This window comes from Antennarius striatus, chromosome 15, assembly GCF_040054535.1.
Source record: "Antennarius striatus isolate MH-2024 chromosome 15, ASM4005453v1, whole genome shotgun sequence".
Classification (NCBI taxonomy): Eukaryota; Metazoa; Chordata; class Actinopteri; order Lophiiformes; family Antennariidae; genus Antennarius; species Antennarius striatus.
The window spans coordinates 2,374,833-2,393,979 of record NC_090790.1 but is presented as its reverse complement, the minus strand read 5'-3'; the positions used below and the strand labels follow the sequence as shown (position 1 = coordinate 2,393,979).

Here is a 19,147-nt window from a genome sequence, read left to right as displayed (position 1 = left end):
TAGTCTGAGCAGAGGAGGGACACTGGCCTCCTAAATTCTTCATGTTGTCTACGTCTACTTTTTATTGGCAGGAGCAGAAGAACGAGTCGTCCTACAATTTATGGGCAGCCGACTTTCTGCTAGGGCTTTCCCTCAGCAGAGTGAGCACCAATCACTGCCCAGAATTCTTTACAGAGCTCAATGGACAAGGCATCTCAGCCAGGAGACTTACCCTGTGGGCCCTAGATAATTCTTACCAGGCGATGTCAGTGTCTAGCTTCCTATTTCTTCTGCTGACAGAAGGAGTGAGAAGGAGTGAGAGGGAAGCATCCACTGGAGTAATATTATGAAATCTACTGCATAAAATAGCGTCCCTCGCATCCATGTCTAACAGCTCTGCTGTCCTTGAGGGCTGTAAAATGTCCCCATTCTCCTGTGGACTCTGCTAAAGTCTGCAGTTCTGCCACATGTCTCTCCAGAACCCCAAAAGATCCAATCAAGTCACTGGAGACATTCCAAGTGTACTGTAGACACAGATTACTGATTTAGCTTTTCTCCTATATCCCACCATTGCCACAGAGAGTTAAAATAGTTTTTAAAACGATTCCAAAAAGCATTAAAAGCAATTGTAAAGCATTTGTCAGATAAAAGTGTAGTGTTAAAATGCCAGAAAGCACTTCTTGCTCTTTTGTTGTAAATAAAAATACAAAAACTGTTTGGTACAATGAAACAGTTCTCAACAAGAGTTCTTTAAAGAGAATAGTTGGCAAACAATAAAATATGTCATGCCATGATTAAAGTCATGCCATGGATAGCATGTTTTCCCTGTAGACTACCAATGTATACAATAATCCCTCATTACTCGTGGTTAATGCATTCCAGGACCACCAGCAAAAAACGAGATTCCACAATTTATGGTAATTTAAACATTTATGAACCATCCTCATACGGATATTAAACCATCTTCTATCTGTATTACCTTTCCCCATTCACCATACTTTAAACAGTCTTATAGACTGTTTAAAGTATTTTTAAGTGTTTCTTTAATACACAGAAGAGCTCTGCGGTCCGTGAGTCTCGGAATGCAGCACCCTTCTGGATGCTGTCAGCCAACAGCATGGTTTTTTGCTGGTTTTGGCTTAGCTTCTTCTGTGTCATAACTGTACTATCCACAGTAATATCTGTCTCTTTTTCTTCAGAACTTTTGTGGGTTTTTTGTAAAGAAAGCACTCATTGTCACAGCGCTTGTTTATCAGTGAGGTAACGTCCGTTTGTCAGCTGTTCATTGGGATGTGCTCGCTCACTGAGTGTTATTCTATACAGATTATACTGGTTTCATGGAAACAGGATTTTACAGTACAGGATGACAGTCACAACACTGTCAATAATAAAACACACACATAAAAACACAGAAGCACACAGACACACATATTTCCCTTGCGCTGACTCAAAGGTTTTGCAAAGTAGCTATGCTTTGTATCTGTGTGTGTATGCACGTGCACGTGTGTGTGTGTGTGTGTGTGTGTGTGTGTGTGTGTGTGTGTGTTTGTGTGTGTGTGTGTGTGTGTGTCACACAGTAATTAACACCATCAGACCACACAGCAAAGTGAATTTTAACCTCGACACAAAGAACTGCAAAATACAATAAACAATGCCAAAAGCAGTTAATGCAGCTGTTGTGTCAGCTGTGCTTAATCCACACCCATTCCTAAAATCCTATGCTTATCTTTCCTTTACACACATGAAGCTTCATATGAAGCAGAAAGTCTTATCTATCCTCTGGCCCCTCCAATCTTAACAGAAACTAGACCTAAAGACAACATTTTTGTGCAAACTTGTATTTTAATATGTCATTTCTGACGTTCATGGCACATGTAACTAATATTTTATCCAAATCTCGACTGTTTCTCATCAGAAAAGATTCACCAACACAGTAACCTCTCTGCTTGGTAACAAATGGGAGCCCTGCTTTAAATAAAGCTGAGATAGTAAAATTAATTTTTAAAAAAAAACACTGCTTATTATTTCCTTTAGGTAGCAGACTCAACATAAAACCTGAATTGATATTTTGTTCTGAACTAATAATAACATCCATAATAATTTTTTTGAAAATGTATTCATAATAATAAGTAGTAATAAAATAAAGTCATGTTTATATGGTTCCCTGGGTATTTATCTGTCTGTTAATTACATTTTCCTTTAACGACCGCCCATTCATTAGACGACTACAGTTGTTGTTGGGTGTAATTAAAAGGTTTAACCTGACGTTTCCACAACCCGCAGCCCTCATATTGAAAACAGTGTTTCCAGCAGCAGCTACAGAGACCAAGTCTTCCAATCTGAATGACAATGAAATAAAGGATGGAAAAAAACTGAACCTGAAGCTGGTTTGAGTCTTTCAGTGATGATAAACTCACAGAGTGTTCTCCAGCTTTAGCACTACTTGAATGTATCATTTGGAAATCAAGTGAAAGGGAATACAGCAAGATGATAGAGGAAACTAAGATATGGATGAAGACAACAGTGTGTGTGTGTGTGTGTGTGTGTGTGTGTGTGTGTGTGTGTGTGTGTGTGTGTGTGTCCCTACCTGGCTCTCGCAGCAGCAGCTGAGCCATGGCCTGTGAGCTGCCTGCTGAGTTTTCAGCGACACACTGATAAAATCCTTCATCTGACTTCACCAGACCCAAAATCTGCAGGTTGCTGCCGTCCTATAAAAAACCCACAAATACAACAGGTGAGTAAAACATTTGACCAGTCTGGGACAGACTAGTACGTAAAAAGGGACGAACAAGAACTCAAATGGGACCTGTATTCAGCATTCTGCATCAGTTCTGACATTAGAAGTGATCTCCAGTCTTCCAGTCACGCACCGTCTGCTCTGTGAGCTCTGGGGGACTCACCACTATCTGAAAGTAGTCACTGGGGATGACTTCTTCTCCGTTCTTCATCCAGCGGACGGTCGGCAGAGGGTTTCCAGTCACAGCACACTCCAGCTCGATGTCGGTGGACTCATAAGCGTACGTGTTGGTTGGGTAGTTCAGGAACTGAGGAGGTACTGGAAATAACAACCCCCCCCCCCCCAAGGTTTAAACATCAGAGGAGTTCCTGAACACATCATCTCTTCCATGTGAATGAAATCTGAATCTTTTATTTCTTTTCCTTTGGGATTGTATTTCACACATTTCTGGAGTGACTTTTGTTAATTACAAACTAATTATCACCATTAGGAACTGAGACCTCTGCTTATTACTGGAAGAGCTGACAGCGTTTGATCTGATTAGCCTCCGTGGATCATTATCATCCCCCGAAAGGCATTCATGTTAGGAGATTTATCTGTTGCTGTTGGGTTTTTTTTTTAGGACAGCGTCTATATTTTAACCTCAGTAAACAAGTGACAGAGTGAAACACAGTGAACACATTTCTGTGGCCAATAACTGCTTGATGTGACAAGAATTCAAAAGCATTTTTAAGGTTGATTTTACTACTTAAATAAGGCTAGTTAAAAAAGAATTGATCCATGTAATCCTAATATTTGCACATTCCATTTTTACTTTATTCTTTACTTTATTATATATTTTTATTTTTTCATAAATAATAATATTTACTTTATTATTATTATTTATGGTAAAATCGGATACACTTGACATTTTGATAGAAGTTGTGTTATAAATATATTTATTTTTAAACCATAAAAAGCAGCAGCACTGAGACGCAGTGGGTGGTGCTTTTGTCTCACGGCAGGAAGGTCCTTGGTTCAATCCCACCTGGGGTGTTTTTGTGCAGCGTTTGCATGTTATCCCCATGTCTGTGTGTGTTCTCTCCAGTTTCCTACCCCAAAAACACACACCTAGCTGAACTGGTTACTCCAAAGCATGAGTGGGTGTTCATTTTTTTGTTTGGCCCTGTGTGTGTATGTGTGTGTGCATACAAGCGTGTGTGTGCAGTAGGTTTTTGCTGCAATGGCTGAGCAATGGATCAATGGACAAATCTCAATTAATTTGTGTGTTTGTTTGTTTGTAATGCAAGAGGTGACAAACAGAATCATTACTGACTCTGCTTTTTGCTCCAGTTCGACCGATCTTGAGGTTTTGATCTCATCACATATAACTTCACTGCTGAGTGGAGCAGAAGGACTGACTATAAACCAGCTTTTGAAGACAGTGGACCACTCAGCGTCTGAGGGGCCCATTCATCTGGATCCTTAATGGATTTTTTATCTTTCCATTAAGCTTGTAAACAAACTGTACGACGTTCACTGTGTGTCAAGTAGGTTTTGTGTAAACCTATTAGCAAACAAATCCAAAAAGAAGTGGTCATTGGAGAAAAGCTTCTATTTTTGGTGGATTTAATCAGTGCCACATTAAAATCCTCCACTGCATCATCATACTTTTTTTTTTAGCAAATGTTTAGTTGGTTTAAGGATTTTAAGCATGATTCTGGGGTTTTAAGCTCTTAGTAGAAAACTTTTGTTTCGAAATCTCAACAGATCTGAGTCACGTTTACCGTTGGGTGGGCTGTTTTTTGGTTGATTCAGAATTGTTTTTTTTACTCATTGACTGCCACTGACAAAATGATCCCATGTACATTGCAGAAGAGCAAGGATGAGAGATCAACAAATACAATATGAGAAAGGAACAGAAGAAGAGATAGACAACGGCAAAACATTGGAAGTCAGACAAATTCAGGCAGCTCACACTCATGGAGAGTGTGTGTCACAGCACAGTTCAGGGAGAAAGAGTGTCACCAGAAAAGAGATAATGGAGAAGATGAACGGGTGAAGCTTCGAAGCACATCTCCTTCACTGCAAACTACACCCCGGAGAGCTGCAGCGGAGCTCTGCAGATTCACTATCACTGCAGCAGTGAACAAAAGTAAAACGCTTTTGTCAAATGTAGATGATGAATGTAATATCTGTCATTTCTTTGTTTTTTTACCATCAGAAACTCTTTCTCAGTGTTCTTTTTGTTGTTTTATAGAAGGAAATGCATAGAAAGTGTAACTAAAGCAAAAATGTGTCAGTATTCAGCTGACACAGCTTTTCACCAAAAGCTCTGTAAACAGCGGGACATCAATGAATTGATACCCCTCAAAACACTTATTTAAAAAAAAAACCAGAAAAGAAAACCTTTATAAATCTTGGCTGATTCTGTGGTTCGGCTTAACGCCACTGAAGGGCAGCAGTTGAAGCTACTGAGGTGTGAGGTGATGGGAGCAACACATTCGTGTGCCTGCTGCTAAACTGTCTGCAGACACACTGTGTTGCAACCAGAAGGGCGAGGTGGCTACCATGTTTTAGCTCAGCTGTTGTGAATAAACACGAAAAAAAAACGCTTATAGAGGGACGTATAAGATATGAGTCAGTGATACGAAAAATAAGAAAAGATAATAGGAAATAGGAAGACAGAGAGAAAATGGAGAAAGAAGAGCCGGTCTTTCCATCAATACATCATTATCTGGAGGTGTAACTATATCACAGAAGTAATGCTCTAATTAAAAGCTAAAGATTTCCTTTAAACTCTAAGCTACCGCAGCATCACCCATATCAACAACTACACAGCGATACACAAACAACACAGACCGATACACATGTCCAGGAATTAGTGTGAGACCCAAAACACCAGCAATGCAAATCTGATCTAAATCTATCTTTCTTCATGAAGCCTGTTTAGATGCAATTCTTAGAAATGGGTACTAAGGATAGAAATGGGTACTAAGGATAGAAATGGGTACTAAGGATAGAAATGGGTACTAAGGATAGAAATGGGTACTAAGGATAGAAATGGGTACTAAGGATAGAAATGGGTACTAAGGATAGAAATGGGTACTAAGGATAATCTATTTCAGGGTCAGAAATGCTTCATACAAAGTACCAATAATCTATAAGTTTGTCACAAAATCACAAAATTTAAATTTAGCTTAGTTATGAAACAAGTAATTGATCCATACATCCGTATATACCAGCTAAAGAAGCTGACAGCACTCCAAGAGCGCCTAGCAGCACAGATGAACCAGCTGCTAAGGCAAAGCACCAGCTACTGGTCGACAGAGCAGTCCACAGAGACTGTAAGAACAAGTAGACCAACCTGTGCACCGCCTGGACTGACTACCAAATAGCCTAGGATTCAAAGCCACACATGTGGATGAAATAACTTGGAATCCCACAGGCTATAATGGCAACCATGAGGAGACCGCAAGGAAGTCATCCACAGCCAAACACCTCCAGAGAGTAAGGCAAGTCCTGAGAAGTCAGCTGAATGGTGAGAACAAGGTCCGAGCCATCAACATGTATAGACTGCCAGTCATCAGATACCCCGCTGGGATCATAAGCTGGCCAAAGGAGGAGATAGAAGCCACAGACATCAAGACTAGAAAGCTCCTCACCATGCATGAAGGGTTTCACCTCAAGTCCAGCATCCTGAGGCTGTACACTAAGTGGAAAGAGTGAGCATCAGGGACACTGTCCAGGATGAAACATCCAAGAGTACATCAGGAAGATGGCCCCAACAGATGAACTGCTCAGTGAATGCCTTAGACAGCAGAAATCTGAGGAGGAAGAGGAGGAGGGGGAGGAGACGACATGGAGGGACAAGCCCCTACACGGCATGTACCACCGTCAGATAGAGGAAGTGGCTGATATCAAGAAGACCTACCAATGGCTGAATAAAGCTGGACTGACAGACAGCACAGAGGCACTGATCATGGCAGCACAAGAACAGGCCCTAAGTACAAGGGCAATAGAGGCCAATATCTACCACAGTAGATCTGACCCAAGGTGCAGGCGATGTAAAGAAGCCCCAGAGTCAGTCCAGCACGTGGTAGCAGGGTGTAAGATGCTCGCCAGCTCATCATACATGGAAAGGCACAACCAAGTAGCTGTGATAGTGTACAGGAACATCTGTACCCGGTATGGACTAGAAGTACCCAAATCCCAATGGGACATACCACCGATGGGACAAACTGGAAGAGTGGCTCTAGCAGATTCCTGGAACAACATCTGAAGCCTCAGTCCAGAAGAGCGCAGTCCTAGGAACAGCTAAGATACTGACAGAACCCTCAGACTCCCAGGCCTCTGGTAGAGGACCCGAGCTTGAGGATGACACACAGATACGACCCCACAAGGGTGAGAGGGACTTTTTTTGTATAAATGTGTATATATATATATATATGTGTGTGTGTGTGTGTGTGTGTATATATATAGTATACATAGCCGGAAGACTTTGTTGTGATGACCACTAATTGTTTCTTTTCTGTGGAGAGTTTAACACAGATTACTTGATCATAAAACCAGACATCCTGACAACAGCTCTTTGTATGTCGTATAAATGGCAACAGACCCTTCTGCTGCTGCTGGAAACAGCTGAGGGCAGCCATTCATATGGTAATAAGCGGTATCTGCAACTAGCTGACCTCCAGCAATCACTACAAGTCTGACAGTGGCTCATCTGAACACACAACCTCACCTGGATTATCTTTCTAGTCATCAATTAGCTGATATCAGCAACAGGATCAAACTAACCAACAAGTCTGACAGTGGCTAACCATTTTAAGAAACAAGGAACACATCTGCTGTGGTGTGCTAGTATGAATGTCCTTCACTGGTACACACACACACACACACACACACACACACACACACACACACACACACACACACACACCATCAATGATCGCTGCACGATAATAACTTCCACTCAGCATTCAAATGGAAATCAGCTCCATCCTTCATTTCAATGAACATCTGCTATGTGTGTGTGTGTGTGTGTGTGTGTGTGTGTGTGTGTGTGTGTGTGTGTGTGTGTGTGTGTGTGTGTGTGTGTGTGTGTGTGTGTGTGTGTGTGTGTGCCAGTGAAGGACATTCACACTCACACATAGCCGTAGCTTTAGATACATGCACTTAGTCCGAGTTAAAGTGTGAACAGAAACTTGTTAGCAGCCTTTTCATATCTGCACTCAAGCACCAATTATCAGTCATTAAGTACATCCATGGAGAGTCACTTAACACACACATGCACACACGCAGACATGCCTCTGTGTAAATGGTTGTCAGTATCAGTCAGGGCAGAAAGCAGGGTTAACACTGCGGCGAGTCTCTTTATTCACTGGTGACTTCACATTTATGTAACATACAATCACTTGTATGATGTCAAGAGTCAAAGATCTTTTTTGGTAAAAATCTACTTGGTCTTGTTTGAATCAGTTGATGAAGAAGGATTACTTTCTAATTCAGGTAAATGTCATTCCCATCATTTTAATATGTCAGTTTTATTTACATAGCACCACAATACAATTATCACGCCACTTACTAAGAAGAGCAGATCCAGACCGACTCTTTACAGAGACCCAGAAATTCCCATGAACAAAACTGGAGGCAGTAGAGAGAAAAAGTGACTAACAGAAATCTGGAGCGGATCTATGACTCAGGAAGGGCGAGAGAAACACGAGAAAGAGGGAGAGAGATTTGATTTTGATTTTTAACATCACGTTTATTCATAAAAGTCAAATAATCACAATCATTTTGCCTTGTTACAGGATGCTGTGTGACTACTCGTGATTTGTTCCATCTTCAATGAAATCTTTCGTCATCACTTTAATGTGACAATTGTTTTTAACAATAGTTCTCATTCATCAACTTCTGCTGCTTAAAAACAACTCCGCCAACTTCCTGTTTGAGTATTTTGAAGTCCCACCGACAGAAACATAGTAATATAGGTTACAACAGCAGAGCCATCCCATCCCCCACACCAACAAACACACTAGTTCATCGACAGAGTGTCAATGGAAGGGCTTGGAGGTAGAAGGAAAGGTTATTTCTTTATTATCAGTGCAGAGGCATGCAGCCTCCGCCTGTTTGTAAAAACACTGCTTAACAGAAGGTAGATATCACTATATCAATGATCGATATCACTATATCAATGATCAATGATCCATCTGGACTTTCAAACGCACGCATGGCAACATAATCTGAACACTAATATTTTAGTACTCGAGGGAGAAGATATGGAGTGATATCAAAATATCAAAAACTAATGAATTAAATGAAAAAACGATTTGTTATGCGTTGGCAAGACAACCAGGGTGTACCCCATCTCTGGCCTACAGGGAGGTGGGATAGGCTCCAGCATAACATGGGACCTGTCATTTCGGACAAGACGATTATGATTGTTTCGTCTTCACGATGATGAAATGAATTGAAAGAGTGCAGTATTTAGTTAGAAATAGAAAACGATAGTCCTCTTCTTCATTAGACTGGTTTCACTGAATATCAATAGATTTAAATCACTATGAATACGGCTTCAAGTTGATGTTGGAGGGTTTGGTATCATAGTTATAATAATTATTAATGCATTATATTAAAAACATTAAAATGTGACTCCAGGCAAATTTTCTACATGAGAGTAAAGTAAATAATGTTGCAAAGCCCAAAACTATTAATTAGCTCATTACAAATAAAGGTCTAAAAGACCAACCGGCAAACAGTGGCTAACAAGGACATCATGGCAAAGAGCAAACAAAGACGATTCTGGGAGAACTCAAAGTCAAAGGTCAGACAAATTAAAGCCAGATGCATGATGGTCAGTGGAAAGATAGGCAAGTAGGCAAGAGACAAAAAGTAAATCAACCGTTGAACACCAGTTTGACCTAAGCCATCGGCATAATCTCCAAAGATAAAACCTCCCCCAATCAGCTGTGAGTACTATTTTACATAATATCAATTCCCAAACAATAGAATGCACAGCTGGGGGCGTTAAGACCAGCAATGAGAAGGAAATGAAGGGTGGTTTGACTGGAGAGAAGATGCATGAATCTCCCAAGACTCATCACAAACATTCAAACGATTTGCAGCATTGAGGGAGAAGACAACAGATGGTAAGAAGGAGCAGATGTCTGCAGCTGATCACCTCTCACTTCACTTACTGAGATGCATGCTTTTTTCAGGGTGAAGATGTTTCTCCTCAAGGTCACAACTAGTGGGTGATATTTCGTAAGCAGCACGTGACTTTAAGCTTAAGCAGAAGTAATGGACAGGACAGGGCGACCGGGTCGGTCCCGATAGGGTCACAATGTCCTGAAAAGTCATGTTAAGACCTTTTTTCTGTGACTTTATTGAGTTCAAATCCTGGATTACAAAGCTTAAGAGACAAAGGCAGGTCAAATTGATTTGATTCGTCGACTGCAAAGCAGCGAGCGCATTAAAAACCTGCGATCAGGCAGAAAGAAATGAGCATCAGGCACACTGGGCAGACAGTGAAGGATTAGCAAGTCTGACTTTACGTGAGCAAACAGCTGGATTTAATACGTAAGAGCAAACATTACTTCAAGTGATGCTGATTAACTGAGGGAGGTGGGGACAGAGGACTGAGAAGAAAAGAACAGATTTACAGACTAGGGGAGACGAAAAAATATGATAATTTAATTTTTAACTGCTTTAATAGATCTCAGGCGTAGGTCTATTATTATTCTGAGTGTTCATGGGATTCACTTGAAAATCAGGCATTTTAGCTAAAAGCTACAGTCAAGCTCAGGATCTTACAGTACATCAAATCCGCTGAATTTTTCATTCACAGGTTACTGAAGAAGAATTTCCAACTTCTTTATCGTCAAAATATTCTCATCACACACTCATACAAGTTTGGGTCCCATACGGAGTGAGGTTTCTCAGCTTACCCATCAATCCTGGTCCAGTCAAACCCAGAAATGCTAACTGCTGTACAGTTGGGGCGGCAACTGGGGCGGCAGTGGCTCAGCGGTAGAGCAGAGGTCTTGAAGACAGATCGCCCAGCCATCGGTGGATCGATTCCCGCTCCCGCCAGAACATCTCCGGAGTGTGAGCTGACGGTGGGAGGCGTCAGCTCACCTCCCAGCCACTGCCGAGGCGCCCTTGAGCAAGGCGCCGTCCCCCTTACAAGCTGCTCTATTGGGGCGCACTCCAGGAAGCTGCTGCCCGTCACTCAGGCTCCCGATGTACAGCTTGATGTGTGTTTGTATACTAACTGCATGATTACAGGCCCCTTTGTGTGCTGTGGTTGTTTCAGGGGCCTGTACATACATAGTGTGTGAAAAACTAACACAAAAAAAAAAATGTAACAAATGTACACCTGAGTGACAAATGTAATTTCCCCTAGGGGATCAATAAAGTGTATCTTATCTTATCTTATCTTATCTTATATGTTTATTTTGTTCCTTGTTGAGTCTGTGTTGGACAAAACATCTTCCTGGAAAGTTTTTATTCCACAAATAGTCTTAAGATCTTTTTAGTATATCATGGGGAGTTGGATAATGCAGACGGGCAAATAATGTAAAGCAAGCTAAAGCAGGCAACACCCGAGTGACTCAGGTGTAATATTAAAATGTAATATAACAACCTTAAAGATAGTGCTGTTGTGGTCACAGTGATGATTCATCCAGAATAAATTTAATACATAATAAAATTTTAATCAGTTCTCTTTTGTGTTGTGCACTGAGACGGGCTCAATGTGAGCCTAGCCTAACTCAGCACAAAGACACAGTTGAATAAAAATGCAGCATTCTTTACTAACACTTGAAGAATAAAAACACACACGGAGACTAAAACAAGAGACTAAGTGATAAACTTCATAATAAAAGTTTGTTTTGATTTGACCTCAACAACTATTTCTCTATCCTGCTTTATTGGAATATATCACCAACAAAGGTGGAGCTGTTGTAAAATGGATCGTCATAAATCAGATGTAAATGGTTGTTTTGAACAAACAAGATAATAAACAGTTAACTTCTCATTCCTTCAACCTTTCATGTGGTCATTTTTGGAGTCAAAATTCATATCACTGCTTTAATTAGACCCCTAATAGAAGAAGGATCAGTATTTTATATGTAACAATAAGGGTTTGATGCAAATAATGTTAAACAAGTCCAGCGGCTGCTCAAATCTAAACGATGCATTTATAATATATAAAGAGCTTTAAGTACATTTTCATGCTGCCTGAACAAATCAGTTCAAGTTAAATGCAGGTCAAAAGGCTGAAACCGCTGTATGAATACCAGAGACAGTGGCTCGGACGTAAATTTTGACAATCAGCTCAACAGAATAAGATAACTCTGCCCATTCTGCAAATCTCAAGCTGTTTCAAGATGTTTTTATCCATCATGGCACCAAAAAGACAAAACTAAACCCAGAAATCACTGATCAGTCAGTGTAAGTTGTGTATTCATTTACTTGGCAGAGGCAGTCTCAGCTGTACTGGTGGACACTAACCCCACCCCCTCCTTCATTAGACCCCCCCCCCCCTTTCTCCACAGGAGCGCCGTGACCCCCATCCCCTCCACTCTCTCATGTCATTCAACCTCATTGGGCGACAGCGGCTGGCGGACCGGGGGCTCAGCGGGGTGTTTGGCAGCTTGTTAAATGTTTTCTAAAACACCCACAGTAATTCACAGAGCCTGTAATTAATCAGGAGAGGTATCCCGCAGGCCACAATCAGTGTGTGTGTGTGTGTGTGTGTGTGTGTGTGTGTGTGTGTGTGTGTGTGTGTGTGTGTGTGTGTGTGTGTGTAGTAGTTTTTTGCTACAGTGGTAAAGCAGCTGTTTAGTCGACGAATCTCAATTCATTTTCAACAGCAAAATCATCTTAAATCAGGTTGAATCCATCCATTAAATCCATTTTCTACCACTTTATCTGCTGTCCTGGGTCACGGGGAGCTGCAGCCAATCCCAGCGGGCTCAGGGCGTGAGGCGGGGGAAACTCCAGACAATTTACTGACATAATAATAATAATAACATAATTATTATTATTAATAACAATAATTAATATTATTATTATTGTAAATATTATTATTATTATTGTTATTACAGTATTAAAGCTGTTTTCTTGCTAATGTCTCTTCACAAATCCCTTTTCTTACTGTTTTCCACCACTTTGTTATAGTGACAGAAACATTTAATTCAAATTTAAATGCTGATTATATGTATAGTCAAATAGTGATAGGTCAACTTAAAATTGTGAAAATGTTTGTTTTGTTTTTTTTTATGGAGGAGGGGTTATAAATCTCGAGTCGTTGGGCGTGGATTCTGTCATACAACTTGTTCGTAGGTTTTCAATTGGTTTTTTTTGCTTTTTCAACTGTCTGTACTGTCTTTACTCTTTGCAGTGTGTCCTGTGTTGTTGGCAACATTCAGCCCTTTTCAGCAGCTTTTCAGCTTATTGAGCATGTTGAATCAGCAGTGGAGCCTGTCCACCAGAGAAATCACTTTGACTGGTCGTTCAACTAAAAGGGAATCAGTGCATGAGACAAGAAACAGAAGCGAGGAAAAGCAAGCAAACAAGTGCTGTCAAGAGGGCACAGAGAAGCCTCCTCTCACGTCCCATCCATCATTCCAGCACTGATATTTACACAATGAAATGGTGTAAAGACCAACTACAGCTGTTTCTGTGGTGACAGAGAGTTGGGTGAGATTAGTAGGACACAATACTCTATATAATGGTCCAAATGACCATAATGGTCTTGGTACCATCGTGAAACTAATAACGGTTGCTTTTTCAGATGTTTTCATTTCAAAACAGGTCAGGACTGCTTCAAAGTCCATTCCTAAATTGTTCAGTCAGCAGTGAGACATCAGCACTCAACATCAATGTCTTTCCTACAATGTTGAATCAGCATACCTGACAATAGATGTCTTAATGTATATATTTTAGATTAACTTGAACACAGTCCAATAATAAACTTTGGTTTGTGGGCTTTGTCTGCAAAAGTAAATTCACTAAAGATGCCAAAGACCTTTGTCAAAGCTTTAATACAAATAGAATCTCTTGACCCCGACAGACTGAGACATTTATTCTCTATCATTTCACAGTGAATTCATATGTCCTGTGGACTCTGTAGCTAATGCAAAATACAGTGAGCAAAGTCTAGTAGTCTAGTGTTATTTCAGTGTCTTAGATATGTACAGTATTTAATGAAGACAAAGCAAAATGAAAAAATCTAGACTGAGACTTATGATAATTATAACAACACTGATTGTAGGCAGTTTGCCATTTGCTGATTATGATTTGTTAGTCAGTGCTGTCCAGAAACACATTACCCATCGTGTTTGTGTTTTTACCATTAACATCCAGCGCTAGCACAGCTCTGACAGCAGCAGTAAACTGAATATGACTGATAGCTGCAGGTCCGCGTCTCACTGCTTTCATTAGACTGTTAACAGGAACAAGCTAATGAGCCAGGCTGCGCTCATTATTATGGGAAACAACACACACATTCGTTATCCTAATCTTCCAATCACGGTCACTGCCCTGTAGAGTCAGAGCTCTCACTACTCCATACATCACCGCTGTGTGAAATTCATCACAATCTAACTGCCTCCATTTGGACAGAGTGTAATGGGCCATATTAGAGCCAGATATTCTTCTTTAGTGGTTTCATGTAAATGCAGAGACTGGAGAAAGCAGCTTGTCTTGTGTTGAACTTTTCCATCAAGAATACATATTTATCTATTGGCTTTATATGAGATTTTATATTTAATGCTGACATAAAGAGCACCAATAAACTCTTCATACGTTCCAAAGTGGATGTGTGACCTCATAAAAACAGTTATTAGACTTTTGACACGGTGTCATTGTCATTGTCAAAGGTATCATTTAATTTCCAAACTCTTAAATGTAATAAGCAGAAAAAACAGTTTAGAGTTTGTGCTCAAATAGAAATGATGCCTTTAAAGCACCAAAACAAAGAGATGTGAGTTAATAACAACTATACATTTTTTGGATGAAAATGAAAGGCAAATGTTTTTTGAACCAACTGTAAGAAATAGATAAAATATTTTATAAATTAATATCATATAATATATATTTATAAAATATTTTCTTTTCATATCTTTAGTTTAAAAAAATATATTTTAGTCTGACAAATGTTTTCAGAAAAACGCACGTCTCAAATATTAGTTGCGTGTTTTTCTCTTTGTACTCAAATATAGAAAACTTGAAACACGAAAAAAGTACACAGGAAATACTTCAGATTGACTTCACTTCAAGTGTAGAGGTGGGGGGGCATTATTCATCAAAACACCTATCCATACACAAAAGTCCATTAATATGCAGATAGTGTTTTAATGTGTAAATAAACTTTCACTTTATCAAAAGCGTTTAATGTGCAGATGAGGTGGGGGTGATACAGGCCAGACAGATGAAGGGATGAATAAATAAACCCGGGGTGCGTTCACAGATAGCTGCACACTTGTCATGATAAGAAACACCCCAGTTTAAATCCTTGTCTGCATAATAAATTATCAAAGAGTGTTTACTGTGCAGGAAAGTGAAGTAGGGTGTGTGTGTGTGTGTGTGTGTGTGTGTGTGTGTGTGTGTGTGTGTGTGTGTGTGTGTGTGTGTGTGTGTGTGTGTTTCATAAATGATCTGAAGGGTCATCCTGATCATGTCAGCTTTACATCAGCTTTAATGGCGTCTTTCACTTCTTCCCATCTTTTTTCTACATTGAGCCAGCGATACATTTCTTTCTGTGATCACTGCCACGTGGTGATGGATTTTCAGCATCCAGTGTCTGATGGGCACTTTATTAGAAAAATAAAGGCTGATTTGTGATGATTCATCTCTGCAGGAAGCAGAAAAGGCTCCCTCTGACACAAGCTGGAGAGAAATATTTAGTAAAATATTTAATGTTTGAGGTATTGAGTGTGAGATGTTTACTAGGATTTTATGGGCAGATGATTATGTGGACATGGTAAATATACAGATCCCAGTGTGTTGGCAGGGTGTCTGCTTCCTCTGAACCATTGACCATTCTATTTCCCAGAGTCAACATGTGTCAAAAAATGAAGAATTCCTGTTCACATCCTGCCCGGTGTGTTTTGTGTGGTGCACTTCTATTTTTTTCTCTATCTGTTCCTTATTTTTAGGGTTAAGTGATTAGTTACTTGTTTGTTTGATTGACTGTTAGCAGGATTAATGCTGAGCAGATCTTGGTGACAGTTGGGGAAAAGGGAAAACATTTCCTCAAAGAAGTGAATATGAATGAACGGGAATTGAAAGTTAGAGTGCTTTTTAAAACCCTTTTAACCAACTATTCTCAAAGCACTTGATGGACATTTTATCATAGAAGGAACCTTTGGAAATAGCTCTGGATGAAGGGGTGGAGCTGAGTTTTTCCTTTTACTTTAATGTCAGGTGAATCACGAGTGCTTCCATTCTGACTGAAGACACACTCCACTGGATGCCTTTCTACTCTCATATTTTTAAATCTCTTTTGGGGAGTCCAAAGCCTGCAGTTGTGTTTCCAGTATTTTAGGTATAGTATCTTTGGAAACCAGACCTCCACCTCAGACAGTAATTCTAAATGTACTGTAGGTGAGGTGAAAACATTTATGTCCCTATTCATGGTAATATTTCTGGAGCTCTAAAGCTCATTCAGCAGAGAGAGCTTTAAAGCTAAGACTATTTCACACATAGACTTTAAAAGCATCTGGATAATCCTACAGTACGTCTGAGACACGCTCAGTGGTCTGCTGTGTTTAAACTCCGTGTGGATCGGCTCTGTTCAGACTCAAAATAAGAACCATGTACCGTATAATAATGAAGATAACTTCTAGTTTTATTTTTATATTAATTTCAAGTCTTGTTTCTGTTCCTCTGTGTTGCATTTTAGCATTTAAGAACATCTTATGATGAGGGGAAGTTTAGAAATACAGTTGGTTCCTCTACTGACGAACTTTCATATGAAACTTTCAAGTCAACGAAAGAAATTTTGAGCTACGAAAGGTAAAAATACAGGATGGGCTGATACTCGCAGCTCCTACAGGTTCCTAAACGCAACATTCTTATAGCTGCTCTGCCATTGGCTATTACCTAGCATCCTGGCATCCCATTGGCTCAGAGGGACCTCTGTGTGGAGCTAGATAGGTGTCTATGCAGCGTCCTCATCATTCGGCCCTCGATCCATGAGGTGTTCTGATAGTTTTACGTAAATATATTAACTTTTAGAGTATTCACTATGGACCCCAAGAAAGTGACGGAGAAAAGAGGAAAAGAAAAGATGAAGAAAGGAGTTTTTTTGTCCGTACAAACACATCAAGAGATGATAGAAAAGCCTGAAAAAGGGATGCGTTTGGTTGATCTCACCAAAGAATATGGCCGTAATGCATCTACAATCACCACGTTATTAAAACAAAAGGAAGTTTAAGGAGTTTAAGGCATCGTGTGGGTGGTTGGAGAAGTTCAGGAGGAGGACTGGAATTCACTCTGTTGTTCATGGGGGGGCAAGAGGGCATGAACCAAAGAGGGCAAAAAACAATGAGGACAGCTGTTAAAGGGTAAATGACCATCATTTTTATTCTTTACTCTATTCTTTGTTTTTTACATTATTTACAACTCTCATTTATTGTGTAATAATCTAATCATAACATGTATTTGTTACATGTTTTGTCGCATTTTTATGCTTTATAAAACATTTATGTCTGAATTTTGGGGGGCTTGGAAAAATTTTCTACTTACGAAATGTCTTCCAGAACCGATTGATTTCGTAAGTAGAGGTACCACTGTAAGTAGAGGTACCACTGTAAGTAGAGGTACCACTGTAAGTGGAGGTACCACTGTAAGTAGAGGTACCACTGTAAGTGGAGGTACCACTGTAAGTAGAGGTACCACTGTAAGTGGAGGTACCACTGTAAGTGGAGGTACCACTGTAAGTAGAGGTACCACTGTAAGTAGAGGTACCACTGTAAGTGGAGGTACCACTGTAAGTGGAGGTACCACTGTAAGTAGAGGTACCACTGTAAGTGGAGGTACCACTGTAAGTGGAGGTACCACTGTAAGTGGAGGTACCACTGTAAGTAGAGGTACCACTGTAAGTAGAGGTACCACTGTATCTCTTGATGATGTTGGCAGAAACATATTACCCATCATTCATTAGAGAAAAGAGCGTTTCTGATTGGACCCCTGACCTCACAGACCAAATGGAGGCTCCTTATGTTTACTGTACAAATCATACATTTGCAGGCATCAGCAGTTAAGAGCTGCGTGTAAACAGAATATGAATGTAATGCATAAGCAGAGATGGAGTCAGAGGGGACATTGGAACAAAGACATGAAAGGATGGAGATGAGCGCTGAAGCACAGCTGGAGGGACGATGAAAACACCAGAAGTTTTAATTTGGAAAAAATCTCTCCTGAGAGTCAAACAGAGAGTCAAGCTGCTTCTGTTTCATCTAAACTCTATGATGGCATTAAATTGCTGTTGAAAATTATTAAGAAAGCTGGTGTAGTTATTATCTGATAAACCTTGAATTCAATGTATATCAATTTAAGAGCAACCGCTCAGGGGACGCCGGTAAGAACATGAACAAATAATAATAATTCCGTGCTCTGCATTTGGCTTTCCAGCCATCCCTTTACTAAAAAGTACATGAAAAAGAAATAATAAAATGAAGTCCATTCATCAGCGTTAATAGATTGTTTTTACCGACAAATAAAGCCCTCAGTCACTGAGGCCGACATTAAATCAGCATTACAAAGACAAGTGACCTGCAGTACAGTAATACTTTCATTTGTTTTAATTAAACTATATGATAATTTGGTTTCATGTAAATAAAAGTTCAGGAGTATTAAAGTCACTGAAGGTTTCTCTCTGATGATTTTTTTTTTTTCAGTACTGTCTGGTAATAATGTTTGCAGTCATAATGATTCCTGTTACGGACGTGTTTGGACAGGCATGAACTAAATGAATGAATAAATGATTGGCTTGTTGTTGGAATTAGTTGTGTTTCTCACAACATCCTGTCATTCACAACCCTCGCATCGGTTAACTTTTCATTTCCTGCTTTCACTTTCTGAGGCTGTCAATGAAGACGTCACTGTCTGAACGCCATCCACAGACCTATCTTGTTGAAGCCATTTGATAACAAAATCCCCCCCGAAGAGTCGACTCGCAAGAGCATTTCTTTCAGACTCATTATCAAACATCTTCTGCCGCGAGAAACAAACGTCTTCAGTCACTTTTAACCCTTTCTGACTGACAGCGACGGGGGATTTGGTGAAGCTCAGCCCAAAAACAGCCGATGGCTTTTCAACTTTAAAGGAAAAGAATAGCTTGAAAGTTCAGATTTGGTGAGCAGTTCCTGATTTATTTGGACTTTGATTGTCAACTTATTCATTTTCTAGGACACCCCATTCCTAATATTTTAGTGTAAA

At 40.0% G+C, this 19,147-nt stretch overlaps 1 protein-coding gene across 1 annotated transcript in view; it reads right to left on the bottom strand.

Annotated features, from left to right (window-relative positions):
* Nucleotides 1–19,147, bottom strand: part of dcc (DCC netrin 1 receptor) — a 248,505-nt gene that overhangs the window by 136,340 nt on the left and 93,018 nt on the right. The window contains exons 6-7 of the mRNA XM_068335320.1: nucleotides 2,880–3,034; nucleotides 2,567–2,687 (exon numbers count right to left, since the gene is read on the bottom strand). Of these exons, the coding sequence (XP_068191421.1) occupies nucleotides 2,567–2,687; nucleotides 2,880–3,034 (276 nt within the window). The remainder of the gene's footprint in view (nucleotides 1–2,566; nucleotides 2,688–2,879; nucleotides 3,035–19,147) is intronic.